This window comes from Notolepis coatsorum (genome assembly GCF_963971535.1).
Source record: "Notolepis coatsorum genome assembly, contig: SUPER_7_unloc_7, whole genome shotgun sequence".
NCBI classification, from domain to species: domain Eukaryota; kingdom Metazoa; phylum Chordata; class Actinopteri; order Aulopiformes; family Paralepididae; genus Notolepis; species Notolepis coatsorum.
In genome coordinates this window covers 270,494-287,431 of record NW_028174874.1, presented here as the reverse complement: position 1 = coordinate 287,431, position 16,938 = coordinate 270,494, and the positions used below count along the sequence as shown (strand labels likewise).

General features: G+C 42.5%; 2 protein-coding genes across 2 annotated transcripts in view; both read right to left on the bottom strand.

Moving 5' to 3' along the window:
- Positions 1-13,345, bottom strand: part of LOC311232768 (caspase-8-like) — a gene marked incomplete at both ends in the record, with an annotated part of 24,414 nt that extends 11,069 nt beyond the window's left edge. The window contains 2 exons of the mRNA XM_084338348.1: positions 1,352-1,562; positions 13,302-13,345. Of these exons, the coding sequence (XP_084194474.1) occupies positions 1,352-1,562; positions 13,302-13,345 (255 nt within the window). The remainder of the gene's footprint in view (positions 1-1,351; positions 1,563-13,301) is intronic.
- The window catches only part of LOC311232773 (uncharacterized protein), a gene marked incomplete at its 5' end in the record, with an annotated part of 152,562 nt that overhangs the window by 97,835 nt on the left and 37,789 nt on the right, over positions 1-16,938 (bottom strand). The window lies entirely within an intron of this gene.

Sequence of the window (16,938 nt, the reverse complement as noted above, 5' to 3'; positions counted from 1 at the left end):
GTCTGGGGAGGGTGTAGACTACCACATGTCTCCTCTGTGGGTCTGGGGAGGTTGTAGACTACCACATGTCTCCCGTCAGTCTGGGGAGGGTGTAGACTACCACATGTCTCCTGTCAGTCTGGGGAGGGTGTAGACTACCTCATGTCTCCTCTGTGGGTCTGGGGAGGGTGTAGACTACCACATGTCTCCTCTGTTGGTCTGGGGAGGGTGTAGACTACCACATGTCTCATATGTTGGTCTGGGGAGGGTGTAGACTACCACATGTCTCATATGTTGGTCTGGGGAGGGTGTAGACTACCACATGTCTCATATGTTGGTCTGGGGAGGGTGTAGACTACCATATGTCTCCTCTGTTGGTCTGGGGAGGGTGTAGACTACCACATGTCTCCTCTGTGGGTCTGGGGAGGTTGTAGACTACCACATGTCTCCCGTCAGTCTGGGGAGGGTGTAGACTACCACATGTCTCCTGTCAGTCTGGGGAGGGTGTAGACTACCTCATGTCTCCTCTGTGGGTCTGGGGAGGGTGTAGACTACCACATGTCTCCTCTGTTGGTCTGGGGAGGGTGTAGACTACCACATGTCTCCTATATTGGTCTGGGGAGGGTGTAGACTACCACATGTCTCCTCTGTTGGTCTGTGGAGGGTGTAGACTACAACATCGGAAGCCACTTATTTTCACCTGACAGCTAGAAGTGTCACCTACAGTAGAGAGAATAACGTGCTCCCTCACATCCCCTCCCTGCTGACGACCAGGACGCATACCCTCACCGGCTTCCCACCCGTGAACATTGTGTTCATAGGGACGACTGACCAATGAATGAATAGAAACCGTTTAAATAATCTCCAGGGGAAAGATGATTGTCATCAACAAGGTATAAATCCGGCTGGGGTTGAGTCAGTCAATATTTAGTACTAAACTACTACTAAATATACCAAGTAATCCGGCAGCACAAGTGGACCTTCGACTCCAATGTTTCTGAATTAAACTAAAGTTGATGTTGAACTCCAGGTGTGCTGCTGGATTCCATTGATTGATGAAGACCACGGCTGCACCCAGGATGAAGACCGCAGCTGCACCCAGGATGAAGACCACGGCTGCACCCAGGATGAAGACCACGGCTGCACCCAGGATGAAGACCGCGGCTGCACCCAGGATGAAGACCATGGCTGCACCCAGGATGAAGACCACGGCTGCACCCAGGATGAAGACAGCGGCTGCACCCAGGATGAAGACCACTGCTGTGACCAGAGCACCCACTGATTATCGTGCTTCAAAATGTGCTTACAACCACCTGGAGTATCTCTATTTAGCAACATATATACTTTGTTACAAAGGAAAAGCTTTGCGTACCCGTCCTGCAATGGCAGTGGGCTCCTGCAGAATGTGTCTCTGAAGGTCTGGGGACGTCTTGTGTCTCTCCAGGTGTCTCTCACAGTAGGAGGAGATGCAGGTCTGACAGGTCTTCACTGCTTCCTTCTCAACGTCATCGTCCAAACAGACGTCACACAACACCAGCCCTGTGGAACCACACTTGAACACACCTGCACTGGGCAACCTGGACCTGGGGCACACAATAGTAACTGCTGTATTAGAAAGATTACATGATGTTGGCTTTGTTTATACCATCTGTTTTTATATAACCTGAATCTGGGGCAAAGATTCAAACAACTATAACGTTGGCTCTATAATTATTAGTATGTGTGTTTATATAACCTGAATCTGAGACACCATAGGAACACCTGTATCAGAACGATTCAGATGCAGGTTATAACCAAATAATCAGATTTATACTAATGTCTGTTTTCCCTACAGTGATGCAGAAACTGACGTTTAATAATGATAGCAATATATTCAGTTCCTCCAGTCCAATAATTCTGTCCCAATATAGGCACACATGCAATAGAGAAGCTAGTATTTGCTCGAATTGAAGTTAAGTTCTTTTCTAAAGCCATGAAACATTAGGGCTCTATCTGAATAGCTATAGTTCTTGGAACAGCAGAGAGGTACACTCTCACAACATGCATGTTTGGTGACTAAAACTCTACTTATTTAATCTTGATAAATCAAATACAAATATCACACTTCATACAGTTGCTGTGGGTCTGGTTTACTAGGCTTCAGACTAAGTGAGATATTAGGCTTACTAGGCATCAGCCTAAGGGAGATATTAGTCTTACTAGGCGTCAGCCTAAGGGAGATTAGTCTTATAGGCTTCAGACCAAGGGAGATATTAGGCTTAGTGCACAGTAAATTTCACAGAGTAAATTTCACAGAGTACATTTTACTCAAACTACTCAACTACTACTACTCAAACTTACTAAAATGTTACTCAGTTTGAGTAAAATCTACTCTGCGAAATTTACTGTGTGTGTATACTCCACTTTCTATAACATATAAGTCATTCAAACCAAGTATGGCAATTCAAAGTAAATTGTTATTTAGAATTTGTACAGATTCAAATGTTAACACCTTGAAGGGCAGGGCACCTATACTGTCAGCTCCTACTGGTTTCTCTGTTCCCAGCATCTATACTGTCAGCTCCTCTCTGTTCCCAGCACCTATACTGTCAGCTCTCTCTTCCTACTGTATATGCTGACGTCAACACATTTAGAAAGGTCAAGTTGTGCCCACCGCCTCGTCACGTATAAGAGCGACGCGTCGGCAACGAGGAACCCTGAGCGGACGCTCGCTGCGCTTTTGGTAAAATGGTGTATCTATAGATGAACAGATCGACAAACTGCAACTGGGGAAAAAGGTTTTGCAGTGATACTTTTAGCATTTATCTATGGTTTATTTGAATCACGTATTTATTAATGTTTTTACATGCCATGCCGTCAAGCCAAAAGGACCAGCCGAGTTTTGTCTTCTTATGACACGATGCTTCCAGGACAAACGACGGCAGCGGTTAAACCACTTCCTGGCAAAATGAGCCGTTCCCGATAACGCTATTGGCCACTTTTCTGGTGAAGGTAGTTTAGGGCGCTTTCACATATAGTTTTGGTGGACTCTGTGCGGTTCTGGTGGTGAAGTTGCAACATTGTTGCATTCGTCATTTGGTTTGTCTGCATTCACATTGCAATTTGTCAAGCGCACCAAACTTTCTGAACAATGTCACACGGTCGAAAAGGGTGCTCGTCTATTGGACACAATGGAGAGTGGAAATCCCTCCCCTTCAGGAAGTGAAATCCGCGAAAACACAAACAGCCGCAAGAAGCGTGATAGTAGAAGAGACGTGGCATTGATCCATCGTTCGATTATAACCCATTACCGCCATCCTCTCGCCAAACAACTTGTACACCTCGTTGTTTTTGTGAGTGCCCACAAGCAGCTGTTTTATTTGGTCTTCTGCCCATATGTCGATCAGGGCTTTCACTTCATCATTCGCCCAAGTCTGTCCACGAGACATGTTTACAGTGTGCTTGTTTTGCAGTGAATGCCGCGCGCGGCGCGCCGCAGTGTTTTTTTCTTCCTTCTACCCAAGATGCACAGTTTATCAGGTGACTTCCTATTATTTGGTCCGCGTTTGGTGCGATGAAGCGAACCGAGACCTATGTTTTTTGGCGGACCAGAGTTTGCGTGTTTGGTCCGCACCAGAGTTCGACTGCGCATTCACACCACCCCAAAAAAGCGGACTATCGAATTCTGGTCCGATAGTCCGGACCAAACAGCTCTGGTGTGAAAGCACCCTAAGAGCCTTTGCTAGACCCCCCTCAGACCCTCTTTTAGATGCAGAACGAAGGTTCCTGAACTGCACACAGAGCCACACTTCAAGTCTGTTTATGCTTTACATAATAACTGGCTGAAATTTGTATTTTGTGTAATTATTTTGAGCAATTACTATTTTTTTTTTTTTTTCCTATATAATATATATTTGGTGAAAAGGCAAACCTTGTAAAAAATGCAGGTAGATATTATGATGATTCTTCTGTTTTACTTGAAAATGTACTGCTGGAGGAGGTTACTCCTTTGGGATCGGGTGCGCTTGCTTTCCGTCGCAGTGGGGGTTGTAGACGTTACCATACTGGAGGTATAACTTCACTGTCTACGCTTTCACCACGAGTTCTGCTTTTCAACTCTGGTTGTTCTTTTTATATTGGAAAAAGCTTTGTGGGCGGATTTGGCGTACTTGTGTAGAGCAAAGATGTTTGTTCTTGTTAACTTTGGTCTTCAGGTAAATTTGGTCTTCAGGTAAATTTAGACAATGTAAAAAAGGGTCAACAAAATATGTACAGTTTTAAAGTATTAAAGGAGATGTATTTATTAACCCGGTATACAGTGTATATTAAGTGGGTAAAACCGCGATGTGAAATGGAGTCAGTATGGTCGCCGTGGTGACGTTCCGTTAGTCCCATCGCTACACAAGAGGTAGTGGATAAACAGCAGTTGGTAACGGGGCCCCCTGTTGGTCAAAAGATGGCATAACGGAATAGGCTGGATCCTGTGGATCCTTCCGGTGTTTCCAGTACAAGAGGTCGTATTAAAACACACGACTGGAATCCCAAGGGTTTTCTGTTTAGGGTCCATCACCTGTTTGATACCGGTATGTGTTTGTAACAGTCAGGAGTCAGGCAGAATGTTGTTTTGAAACTTCTGGTTGTTGTTGTTATTGAAGATGCATTTCTGTCTCGTTCCATAGCAACAGTGGCGCTTGTACCAACTCACTACAAACCGCCCCTAACCGGCCTGACCAATGGGAGAACGACTGGGGTTTTTAATGCTCAGTTTGCCTGTAAAATATTGTCATTGTCCCTTTAGCCTCCAGCCGTACAGAGAGACGATGAAGAAAGATCACAAATTATGATTTGGTGGCAGATTTAAAAATAAATAAATACAATCATTATGTTTTTCATGATGTATTATTTTTCCTGGAATGGGAGAGTGGTGGTACCAGTATCAACAATAAAGGGATATGTTGTATATCATACTGGTAATGTGTCTGTTATTTTGCATCAACACTGCACCTCGTGGTCCAGGGTTCCCACTCGTCCTGGAAAACCTGGGAATTCAGAGACTAGATTACCAGTCATGGAAAACCTGGAAAATGTAGTAAAATTATCAAATATCCTAGTAGTGGTATAGGATTATAGCAGCACCGCTCAACTTGGCCATGTACATTGTTTGAAATACTAAAGAAAAGCATAGCAGTGCTGGTCACGACAAGAGGAGGCAAGAGGACCTTATTGTACAGTCAGCAGTGAGGGAGAAGTCACCTGGAATGAATGTGAGACACTTCATCAGGAACCCTGCATTGTTGAAAAAGGAGGAATTACAACGGGGTTAAATGTGTCAATACTGATCGTAGAGTAAATGATGTTTGTGAGCATGTGCTGTCCTGGATCGTGGAGTAAGATCAAGACGACGACCCCGTTTGAAGAACACGCTGCTTGTATGGTGTATTTATAGATGAACAGACAAACTGCTTGTATGGTGTATTTATAGATGAACAGACAAACTGCTTGTATGGTGTATTTATAGATGAACAGACAAACTGCTTGTATGGTGTATTTATAGATGAACAGACAAACTGCTTGTATGGTGTATTTATAGATGAACAGACAAACTGCTTGTATGGTGTATTTATAGATGAACAGACAAACCGCTTGTATGGTGTATTTATAGATGAACAGACAAACTGCTTGTATGGTGTATTTATAGATGAACAGACAAACCGCTTGTATGGTGTATTTATAGATGAACAGACAAACCGCTTGTATGGTGTATTTATAGATGAACAGACAAACTGCTTGTATGGTGTATTTATAGATGAACAGACAAACTGCTTGTATGGTGTATTTATAGATGAACAGACAAACCGCTTGTATGGTGTATTTATAGATGAACAGACAAACTGCTTGTATGGTGTATTTATAGATGAACAGACAAACTGCTTGTATGGTGTATTTATAGATGAACAGACAAACCAACTGGGAAAAAGGTGTTGCATTTATGGATTCTTTTAATCACATATTCATTCATGCTTTTACAAGCCGCCAAGCCAAAAGGGTCGGCCCAGTATTGTCTTTATGACACAATGCTTCCGGGACATTCTCAAAGAGAGTGGGGACCCTGACAGTCTGATATGATACAATATACATGGTTCATTGTTCATACTTATCATCTTTGTTATAGATGCTTTTTGCTTGTGAAATAGCCTAATGCACATGTGAAGTCCATCCTCCCTATTAATCAAGTTAAAGTTCCTCAAAAGGGGATTTCTTTTGGTTTATTGTTTGTCACAAAGCTCACCATTGTGTTAAAGGAACAGGCCAACATCATGGGCAATGGGCTGACTGTCTTCTCCAGAGTAACCCTAACCCTGACTGGTGCCTGGTCATTCAAAGGTCAGAGGTTAAAGAGGCCCTTTCATCCTCCTGACTGGTGGTTGCCTGGTCAGTCAAAGGTCAAAGGTTAAAGAGGCCCTTTCATCCTCCTGACTGGTGGCTGCCTGGTCAGTCCCAGGTCAAAGGTTAAAGAGGCCCTTTCATCCTCCTGCCTGGTGGCTGCCTGCTCAGTCAAAGGTCAAAGGTTAAAGAGGCCCTTTCATCCTCCTGACTGGCAGCTGCCTGGTCAGTCAAAGGTCAAAGGTTAAAGAGGCCCTTTCATCCTGGTGGCTGCCTGCTCAGTCCCAGGTCGGACACCTGTGCATCTCTTTTGTTACGTGACTCCACACATCCTTGAGAACCCTGTCGTCCGAACTGGATCGTATGGGAAAACGCACAGGTGTCTCATATTGGATGGTCAGCGAGCGAAGACGCCCCTCGGTCAGACGAGTAGATCAGACCATGGAGCAGAAGGAGGGGACGCTTCGTTTCCACTCTGCTGCCCTGCACTGCTGTCAGAAAAGCCTGTTGTCATCCATGGACCACCCGATGATTAATGTAATTATTATAGCTGATTGTTCAATAAATGCATAAATATTGTTTGAACTCTTTTCCAGTGTCTAACATTCTATATCGTTCTGTTTCGATCCGAGCAGTAACAAAACTACCCACAGTTCCCTTTTGGTTTGTGTTCCCTAAAAAGAGGGATGTTCAGCGGAAAGCTATCGGGCCACAAGCTAGCCTAGCTCAGCACAAATGAATGGAAGCTGATACGGACCAGCTAGCCTAGCTTAAAACTCAGGGGGAGAGGTGTTATTGGCTAGTGCAGGGGTGGCCAACCCGTGGCTCTCGAGCCGCATGCGGCTCTTTGCCCGTCAATGTGCGGCTCTTCCATCCATAAAAAACAAAAAAACAAAAAATAATTTTTTTTTTCTTTTTTTTTTTCACTCATTCCATAAGGACGTAGAATAAACATTTCAAAAAAATTTAAATGGCCATTTGCATGTTCTTGGTATCTGAATCTAGGGACATATATGGATCAGTGTCAGAAATAGTGTGTCTGTTACTAGGCTTGAGTAAATTGTAATGAACCAAAGGAGAATATCAATTCTATTTAAAATTTTTTTTTTATCATTGACTGAATAACATGCTAAAATTTACCAGACCTGAAAAATCTAAGCAAATGAATAAAGGGAAGATGATTAAACAGAAGGTTTTGTAGATACAGTACTGAATTCTGCCATCTTTTTTATAATGTAAATTTCTCCACCATTTTTCATCATATTGCAACACCGTTTTTTGCAAGACGTTCACAGAAAGGTAGAGAAACTAACTGCGTTCTGTTTTATGGCAATAACGTTCAGGTTTGTGGGAGATAATCCCAAAAAATAAGAGAAATAAAAAAGTAAATCCAGAAGTCAGATGATTGACAGGGGCTGGTGTGAGCTGGGTAGGGTAGTTTTTCGAAATTTGAAAGCCCTGAGTCTCTTCATTCAAAAGACTACACTCACTTTTGGATGTGCCACTTCCTCCTGTCAATATGCGCCGGTTTCCGACTCAATGCCCTGAGATTTCTATAATCTTATATTTCACTAATAACAGTTAAAATAATTGGTAAACAAACGTAATGCTGAAAATATACACTTTTACTGTATATCTCGGGCTTAAGAGGTTAACCCTGTGAGGCCCAAATTAAAAAGACATTAGCAACTTCAGAGGCCAGATGGTGGGACATATAAACACATTACTATCAAATAGCATTGTGAGGCTGAACAACAGGACCAATTGACTATACATGTGCTTAAAGGGGAACTATCTTATAAATGGCCTTTTTCAGTGTTTACCATTGTTTCTTAGCTATGTGGACTTATATTAATAGGATCTATGTCTCTAATTCTCATATTGGCGCATTCTTCCAATTCTCCTCTCACAATATTGAATATTCACCCTCACTGAACTGAGTCATCTGAAAATGTGCATATCTGTGATGTCAGAGATTTCTCAGCTGCATAATAATGTGGCAGTTGATGTGGCAGTTGGCACCAGGCCACACAGTGGTTGGAGCCCAGCCTCAAAACGGCTTAAGATCTTGAGGTAGAAAAATGCGGTTTTTGAGTACTTGATTAGAAATACAAAACAATGCATTTAATTTTTTTGAAAAAAACCTAGGTGTTCCATAGACTCACAGGAATTGTGTAAAAGTGCCCAAATAGTGAAAGAAATAGTCAAATAGTTTCCCTTTAACATTTTTTAAATAAACATTCTTTTTTTAAATGGCTAAAAGTGATTTTGTAATTTTGCAACCGTGGGTCTCACAGGGTACTTTTAACCCTGTGAGGCCCAAATAAAAAAGACATTAGCAACTTCAGAGGCCAGAGGGTGAGACCTATAAACACATGAAGGGTGCCGTGACTGAAAAAAAAGGTTGAGAAACACTGGTATAGTGTGGCTCTTTGTGGTACCACAGTCATTTTTGTGGCTCTAGTCTCTGACTGGTTGGCCACCCCTGGTCTAGTGTGTCCGTATCTGCTTCCATTCATTTCGGCTAAGCTAGGCTAGCTTCAATGTTCTATTCACAAACCCACCTATACAATGTCCCCATATATATATATATTTCTTTTTTAACCTTTATTTTACCAGGTAGTCACTTGAGATCAATGATCTCTTTTTCGAGCAAGACCTGGGTATATGATAATGATTGTACCGTAATAATATTTAACTTGGGTCAATGTCCCCAATTAAATAATATATATATATGACATGAGCACAATGTCAACTGAATATTCTCAAGCCTGAAAATATTCCCTAGAATATTCCAAGACCGTGTTCTTTAGGGTTTTGTATCAATAGTAGGGGTGTAACGGTACACAAACACCACGGTTCGGTACGTACCTCGGTTTTGAAGTCGAGGTTCGGTACGGGTTTTCGGTACAGTGAGGGAACGTTTGGCTTTCCATGTTCCACTTAGGGGTGATGTAGTGTGTGCAGTAACTATAGGGCTGTCAACGAATATTCTATATTGAAATTAATAATCGAGTTGTAAATTCTTTTTTAAATAATAATTATATTAGATTGTGAAAAAAACAGCCCCCGGTGGGCAGTCGTTAGTGGTTAATATACCATTGTATTCGTTCGGTACACTACACAACCGTTCGCTACGGTACACACTGAAACGGTACGGTTCGGTACGGATACCTTTACACCCCTAATCAATAGCCAACGCATAGTTGATAACAAAATGGTGAGATATATGGAATGTTAAAAGGGGCACTTCACCAGAAAACACTGGTTTATTTTGCACCTAATCTCACACATCCAAAAACTCTAAACCGGTTTGCACACATTCATTTAGTTTATTTACAGTTATTGAGAGCAAATTAGTTTGAATATGGCCACCAGTGATGCCATCGGGGACATTTAATCCTTGTGTTAATTACAGCTCAGTGAAATGATAAGGCAGCAGTTCCCTGTAAAGACAAGGTCACTTCTTTCTACATTTCACGGAGCTGTAATTAAGACAAGGATTCGATGTCCCCCGATGACATCACCGGTGGCCCTTTTCAAACCAGGACCCCCCCCCCACACCAAAAGGTCTAGTCAGAGGTAGAGACCCCCACACACCAAAAGGTCTAGTCAGAGGTAGAGACCCCCACACACCAAAAGGTCTAGTCAGAGGTAGAGACCCCCACACACCAAAAGGTCTAGTCAGAGGTAGAGACCCCCACACACCAAAAGGTCTAGTCAGAGGTAGAGACCCCCACACACCAAAAGGTCTAGTCAGAGGTAGAGACCCCCACACACCAAAAGGTCTAGTCAGAGGTAGAGACCCCCACACACCAAAAGGTCTAGTCAGAGGTAGAGACCCCCACACACCAAAAGGTCTAGTCAGAGGTAGAGACCCCCACACACCAAAAGGTCTAGTCAGAGGTAGAGACCCCCACACACACAGAGAGAATCAAGAATCAAGAGGTTTATTTGTCACATACATACCAGGGCATACAGTGAAATGTGGGTGGTCTTGCCCGCATTGATTGTGCAAAATACAATAATAAAATAGGCATAGAAAAAATAAAATAGATAAGACACAAGATATGCATGGTAAAAAAAAGACATGTGTGGTAAATATTGACGTTGAATTTCATAAATAATATGTGTGAATAATTAGAGAGTCATAATGACATTCCACACCAACCCCCTCTCATGAGAAGGCTGCTTACCCAAATGGTATGTAGGGGAATAGTTACAGGTCACAAAGCCCTCACTCAAACTGACTGTATGTAGATGCTGATTACATGCTGAAGAGTCATGGATCTATTAATCAACTGTTTAGCAGAAGTGGCTGCAGGGCTAAATGAGGAACGAGACGCAGGGACAGTTGAACAGACAAAGGTCACACCTACTGTGACCAGGTTAGTACTGTATGGTAATATGGCCCAAAGGGTCAAAGCGTATTCACACCACCCCACCAGAGGACATCATGCCAGCCCCCACCCGTGAGACAAGATCCAACAGGAACACACAGGAGATCAAGGAGGTGAGGGCAGCCGGCCCCCCCACAGAGAAACCCAGAGGTGGGGGCTGCCAGCCCCCACAGGAGATCGCCCCCAGAAGACGCCTGATTGGACCAACTGTATTCTATTATTGGCTAGAAATTATAGGATATAAGGGGATACAAAATGGTAGTTCAGGAGCCCAGACCAAACCAACCCCAGGGGTCTGCGGCTCCACCCCTTCACCATAGAGAGACTGCTGTGCTGTTTGCATTTTATGTGAGTAAATACATGGAAAACACCATTTGTTGTTTGAGTTTAGTATAATCCTTAAATATCTGAAACCAGATTTACTCATGTATAAATGTGTGCAGTATGGTCAATGTATGTTCAAATTATGTTACCAAGTGACTGTTTATGTACATATTGAGGTTTGAGAATGCAAACCTGATTGTGATTTCTGTACACAGACAGCCCTGTTAATGTTTTCTGATAATCTTTTGTCTTATTCACCTTGGCCTCTGGCTCTGATCAAATAAATGTTGAATTGGACTATAGTTCATGGTTTGTCTGGCTAACACGTTTAATTCTTCATCTGCTTTAAGTCAGATGAAGAGATCAACAATTCTATCAATATGATCCCTTTCTCCTCCTTCCAGATAAGCAATCTCATTTGTACTGTACTACAATAACCTCAGATTATTGTAGAGTTCTGTGGGAATTTACTACACATGCTACTGTAGGTTCCTGAGAAACTGGTTCTTATATACACTACTATGCAATATACAATTTACAATGTCAACTCTGGATTTGCACCTCCTGTTATATAAGTCCTGCAGGAGTGGTAGTGCAATACCTGTAGTACGCTCAGCTGAGCGCACCACTCTCTGGGAGATATAGTCAGAGGTAGACGGCCACACACCATCCGACAGCCTCAGAAACACAGTCCACATGCTGACATGAATGCAAAAATACACTTTTTATTGAAACATTTACATTTAGCTGAACACTTTTATCCAAAGCGACTCACAATTTGTGTACAACAAGTCAGCAGGAAGGGTACAACTCTGGCAGCTGAGGGTAAAAAAATATATCATTTCAGAATCTCTCAGAGTGAAAGAGTTTGGAACTTTATCAGCCTGATATCTCAATTCAGCAACAATCGACAGACAGAGGAAGACAATATACTCTGTCATTTTCTAGGAGCTGATTCGGTAGGAAGTCTTACTCTTGGCTTGGCTAACTGCTATTTCTAATGTAAGACTTTTTTTTCTTCTTAAATTGTGCTATGTTCCATTAGGTCTCACGGTGTTCATAATTGCTTTTGATTGATTGAAAACTTTATTAACAGATTGCAGAATGGGTACAGTACAGTACAGCTCAATACATACAATTGTTAAGGGGATGCAGACCAGAGAAAGACGTTTGTCTTGTTTACATCAGGGTCCCCCATTTTCAATTCATCGACAGTACTGCTACATCTATACATTTATGACATACCAGATTTGCAAATACAGTACTGTTTGTGATACGAAAAGAGTCCAGAAAAAAAAGAGTATATACATTTGACGTAGAAACTGTACATTGGAGGAGGTTTGGTAGGTGGGGGGGGACTGTACATTGGAGTTGGTTGGGTGGGGGGGTTGGTATGAGGGGTGAGTGGGGGACACTGTACAACTATACAAGCAAAACTGTACATTGGAATATTGACAAGACCATACTTGGTGATTTACTGTACATTGGAGGGGGTTGTGTTAGGACATTTGCAGGGGCCAGTTTCGAATTGCAGTCTCCTGTAGGTGTTTTTTTAGAGTGTTTTTGAAAGTGGGTAGTGATTCACATTCCTTTACAGCTTTGGGTAGGGCGTTCCACATTGATGTGGCATAATTGCGAAATGTGTTTAGTCCCTTGTTTGAGCCGAATCTGGGTTTAACATGATTTGTGGAGCTCCCTCTGGTGTTGTGATCGTGGTATTCACTGACCTTTGGGAAGTATTTTGACATGTACATGGGTACCTTGGTCGTGTAGTGTATCTTGTAGACCAGGCCCATTGCAAGTTGCTGTACTCTGTCGTCTACTCTAAGCCATCCTAGGTTGTCAAAGTGGGCAGGGGTGAGGTGGGTTCTAGGAGTAAGGTCAAGCAGTAGTCTGACCAGTTTGTTTTGAGATGTTTGTAATTTTGTTTTTAGCGCCTTTGAGGTGCTTTGGTACCATGAGGTGCAAGCATAGTCGTAGTACCCTTGAATGAGTGCTCCTGCCAGAGTCTTCAGGGTATTCTTGTTTACCAGAGAGGAGATCCGGTACAAGAATCAAGTTTGTTGTATATACAAAAAGTAAAGCCACAAGGTGGCATATGGTCTCTCCCTCTCTCTCTCCCTCTCTCAGCTTAGCATAAGCTGTCTGAAAAGGTTAGGGTCTTGGTCGTGAATGATGGTTTCAAACTTTGAACAGGCTTCTCTTCCCTTTCGTCGCACCTCGTCAATGGTGTACCGTGCTTTGGACGCCCTGTCTCTCGTGTCCATGGCTGCCTCCATTTCACCATCGTTTATGACCCCCTGTCTCAGAAGTTCACCCAACAACGTGTCCAAAAGATCGTCAGACGCTCTCTTGATAAATTGTGTTCGAACTGAGAGCAGCCTTTCCTCCACTTGGGACGGCACCTGGGTTCCACTTGGACCGGGACCTACATCATGATCTGGAAGATAAGACGTTTATTAAGTAACCAGTTAGACAAAGACGTTTATTAAGTAACCAGTTAGACAAAGACGTTTATTAAGTAACCAGTTAGACAAAGACTTTTATTAAGTAACCAGTTAGACAAAGACGTTTATTAAGTAACCAGTTAGACAAAGACGTTTATTAAGTAACCAGTTAGACAAAGACGTTTATTAAGTAACCAGTTAGACAAAGACGTTTATTAAGTAACCAGTTAGACAAAAACGTTTATTAAGTAACCAGTTAGACAAAGACGTTTATTAAGTAACCAGTTAGACAAAGACGTTTATTAAGTAACCAGTTAGACAAAGACGTTTATTAAGTAACCAGTTAGACAAAGACGTGTATTAAGTAACCAGTTAGACAAAGACGTTTATTAAGTAACCAGTTAGACAAAGACTATTAAGTAACCAGATTCAGGGGCGGCTAGGTGGTGTAGTGGGCAAGGCACTCGCCACCAATGTAGAGACGCTGGGTTCGCGTGTTCGAATCCAGCTCTCCACATTGTTTTCAGTTTAGCTGGTCGTCCGCAGTAATACACATTGGCCGTATTACGGGGAGGGAAACTGAAGGGTGGGGATCGAACGTTGTGAACAAGCGACTCCTACAAGTCGGTTGGTGCGCCTGCGCAGTAGAATCAGGAAGTGTCGGGGGCAGCGTGAGCCTCCCACGCGTTACTCCTCGACACTGAGAGATCGAGCTGCGCAGGTGAAAAGATGCGACTGCTGTTACCTCAAGTACCGGAGGGGACTTGTGCTATGTATGACTTAGTCCACATTGCAGCCGGCTTGTGGGAGGCAAGAAACAGCGTTCGTGACAGGGGAGGGTTGAATTGGATGATACGAAATTGGGATGGGAGAAAAAATATAGAAAAATGGGAGAAAAAGTGGATAAAAAAAAAAAAGTAACCAGATTCCGATTATTTTATTGTCACAGCTTTTTTAACCTTTCACTACCACACTACAGAAGGTTAACCCTTTCACTACCACACTACAGAAGGTTAACCCTTTAACTACCACACTACACAAAGTTAACCCTTTCACTACCACACTACACAAGGTTAACCCTTTCACTACCACACCACAAAGGGCTAACCCCTTCACTACCACAAAGGTTAACCCTTTCACTACCACACTACAGAAGGTTAACCCTTTCACTACCACAAAGGTTAACCCTTTCACTACCATACTACAGAAGGTTAACCCTTTCACTACCACACTACAAAGGGTTAACACATTCACTACAAAAGGTTAACCCTTTCACTACCACACTACAGAAGGTTGACCATTTCACTACCACACTACAGAAGGTTGACCATTTCACGACCACACTACAGGTTAACCACCTGTGCTGTGGTAGTGAAAGGGTTAAAAGTACATATATTAAAAAAAACAAAAAAACGTGAGATGCTTGTTTTTCCTGGCTCCTCAACCGTAGTAGTTTTGTAGACAACAATACACAACGATCTATACAATAATACAGGGTAAAAAAACAATGGATAAAATATATATAAAAAATAAAGATATTCTACAGTGTAAGTACTGTAGCAGCAGTACGTGTAATAAGTGTGCTTGTGTGGTGTGTAAGTCACTTAACCCTTTGATTTGATTTGAAGTCTTTATTTCGAACATGCAATGAATACAACAAACAATAACAAAAAAGCCACACTTTCACACTACAGGTTAACCCTTTACTATCACACTACCAAGGGTTAACCTTCTGTAGTGTGGCAGTGAAAGGGTTAACCGGCTGTTGTGTGGCAGTGAAAGGGTTAACCTTCTGTGTATTGTCGCAGTGAAAGGTTGAAAAGGTTACAGTGCTTTTGTGTGTGTGTCTGCTCATGTGATAATTCAGAGTCTATCCGTCAGTAGTCTGTTCGCCCGGTGGAAGTAGCTGCTCAGTGTTCTGTTGGACGTGGACCTGAGACTGCGGTAGCTCTACATTCAAACAGCCATCACTGATACAGAGCGTCTGGTCAGTAACATGGGTCTCCCAGTCCCTCAGCTCTTCAGTAAACAGCCATCACTGATACAGAGCGTCTGGTCAGTAACATGGGTCTCCCAGTCCCTCAGCTCTTCAGTAAACAGCCATCACTGATACAGAGCGTCTGGTCAGTAACATGGGTCTCCCAGTCCCTCCACTCTGCAGTAAACAGAACATACATTTCCTGGTATCTCGTTCTCACTTTATCCAATCAGGAAAGAGAGCTCCACACTGCAACGACTAAAATAAGAAATAAAAACTAGTTTTAAGTGGTTGAAACAAGTAAAATAATCTGCCAGTGCAGTAACAAAATTTGCTAGAGCAAAACCTCCAACGTCACACCGTGCCATAGCTAACAAGCGTAACTAACTAGTTAGCTAACAATAATCTAGCTAAATGTTGACCAGCTAGCAAGCCAGCTAACATTAGCTAAAATAGGTTCCGCTAGCACGCGAGCTGGCGTGATTTTATGAACGTAACCACCGTGTAATGTTGTCGTTTCGATAATTTACTTAGAATTAGCTCAACTACCGATAATTATAACCAACCATAGCTATCCATAAAATGGGATTTTTCTGTGGTCGAAATCCTCCAAGCTTCCCCAATGCAAGCTCGCTAGCTGCTATGCAAAGTCACTTCCTGGTCTAGCATACGATCTATACGTGTAATAACGTTTGGACAGCGACGCCAAAATAATCACAATGCGGAAGTTCCGCAACGTGATTTAATTTTGCGGGAACCAGCAGAGCCCTGTTTATTAAAATATGAATCGAACAGAATTAAATTAGACGCCATAATGCACAATACTTAATACATTTTAATTAGTGTGATTTATATGGACTTTCTCATATCAGCTTGTGAGTGGGTTACTTCCGTATAACCAAACCTTTTAATCAACTCCCTAGTTTCCGGTTAGGACATTTCACGTGAACGAACGACCCTCCACGTCAGAAGAACGAGCAGGGTTGCAATAACGGCCACATATCATAAACAAGCGATAAGCATACCCAAACATTGAAACATATATGCCTAAGAATATACAATACAAAAAAACGGCTAGAGGTAAATGCATGAGAAAACATGACGACAACATTTTACATAATTAAAGGTGCTATAGATAACATTGTATTTAATCATTTAAAATCAAAAGAAAGGTGTGGACTAAAATAATTGCTCTCCCCCCCAAAACAATATTGATTCATTGATTTTCTGTTTTGTTTTTATAATATTTTTGTGGGTGTGACAACCCCATCCCTCTCCTACAGGTTGACTCTGGGATATACCTGGATATCTCCATTAACCTGTCTGTCATCCACAGCTTGGCAATCAGACACACCTATGCAGGTGTGTCAGGAGGAGGAGCTACACCTGTGTAAAAGGACTGGCTTCTCCATTGTCTGGCTGTCTCTCCTCCAAGCTGGTCCATTTT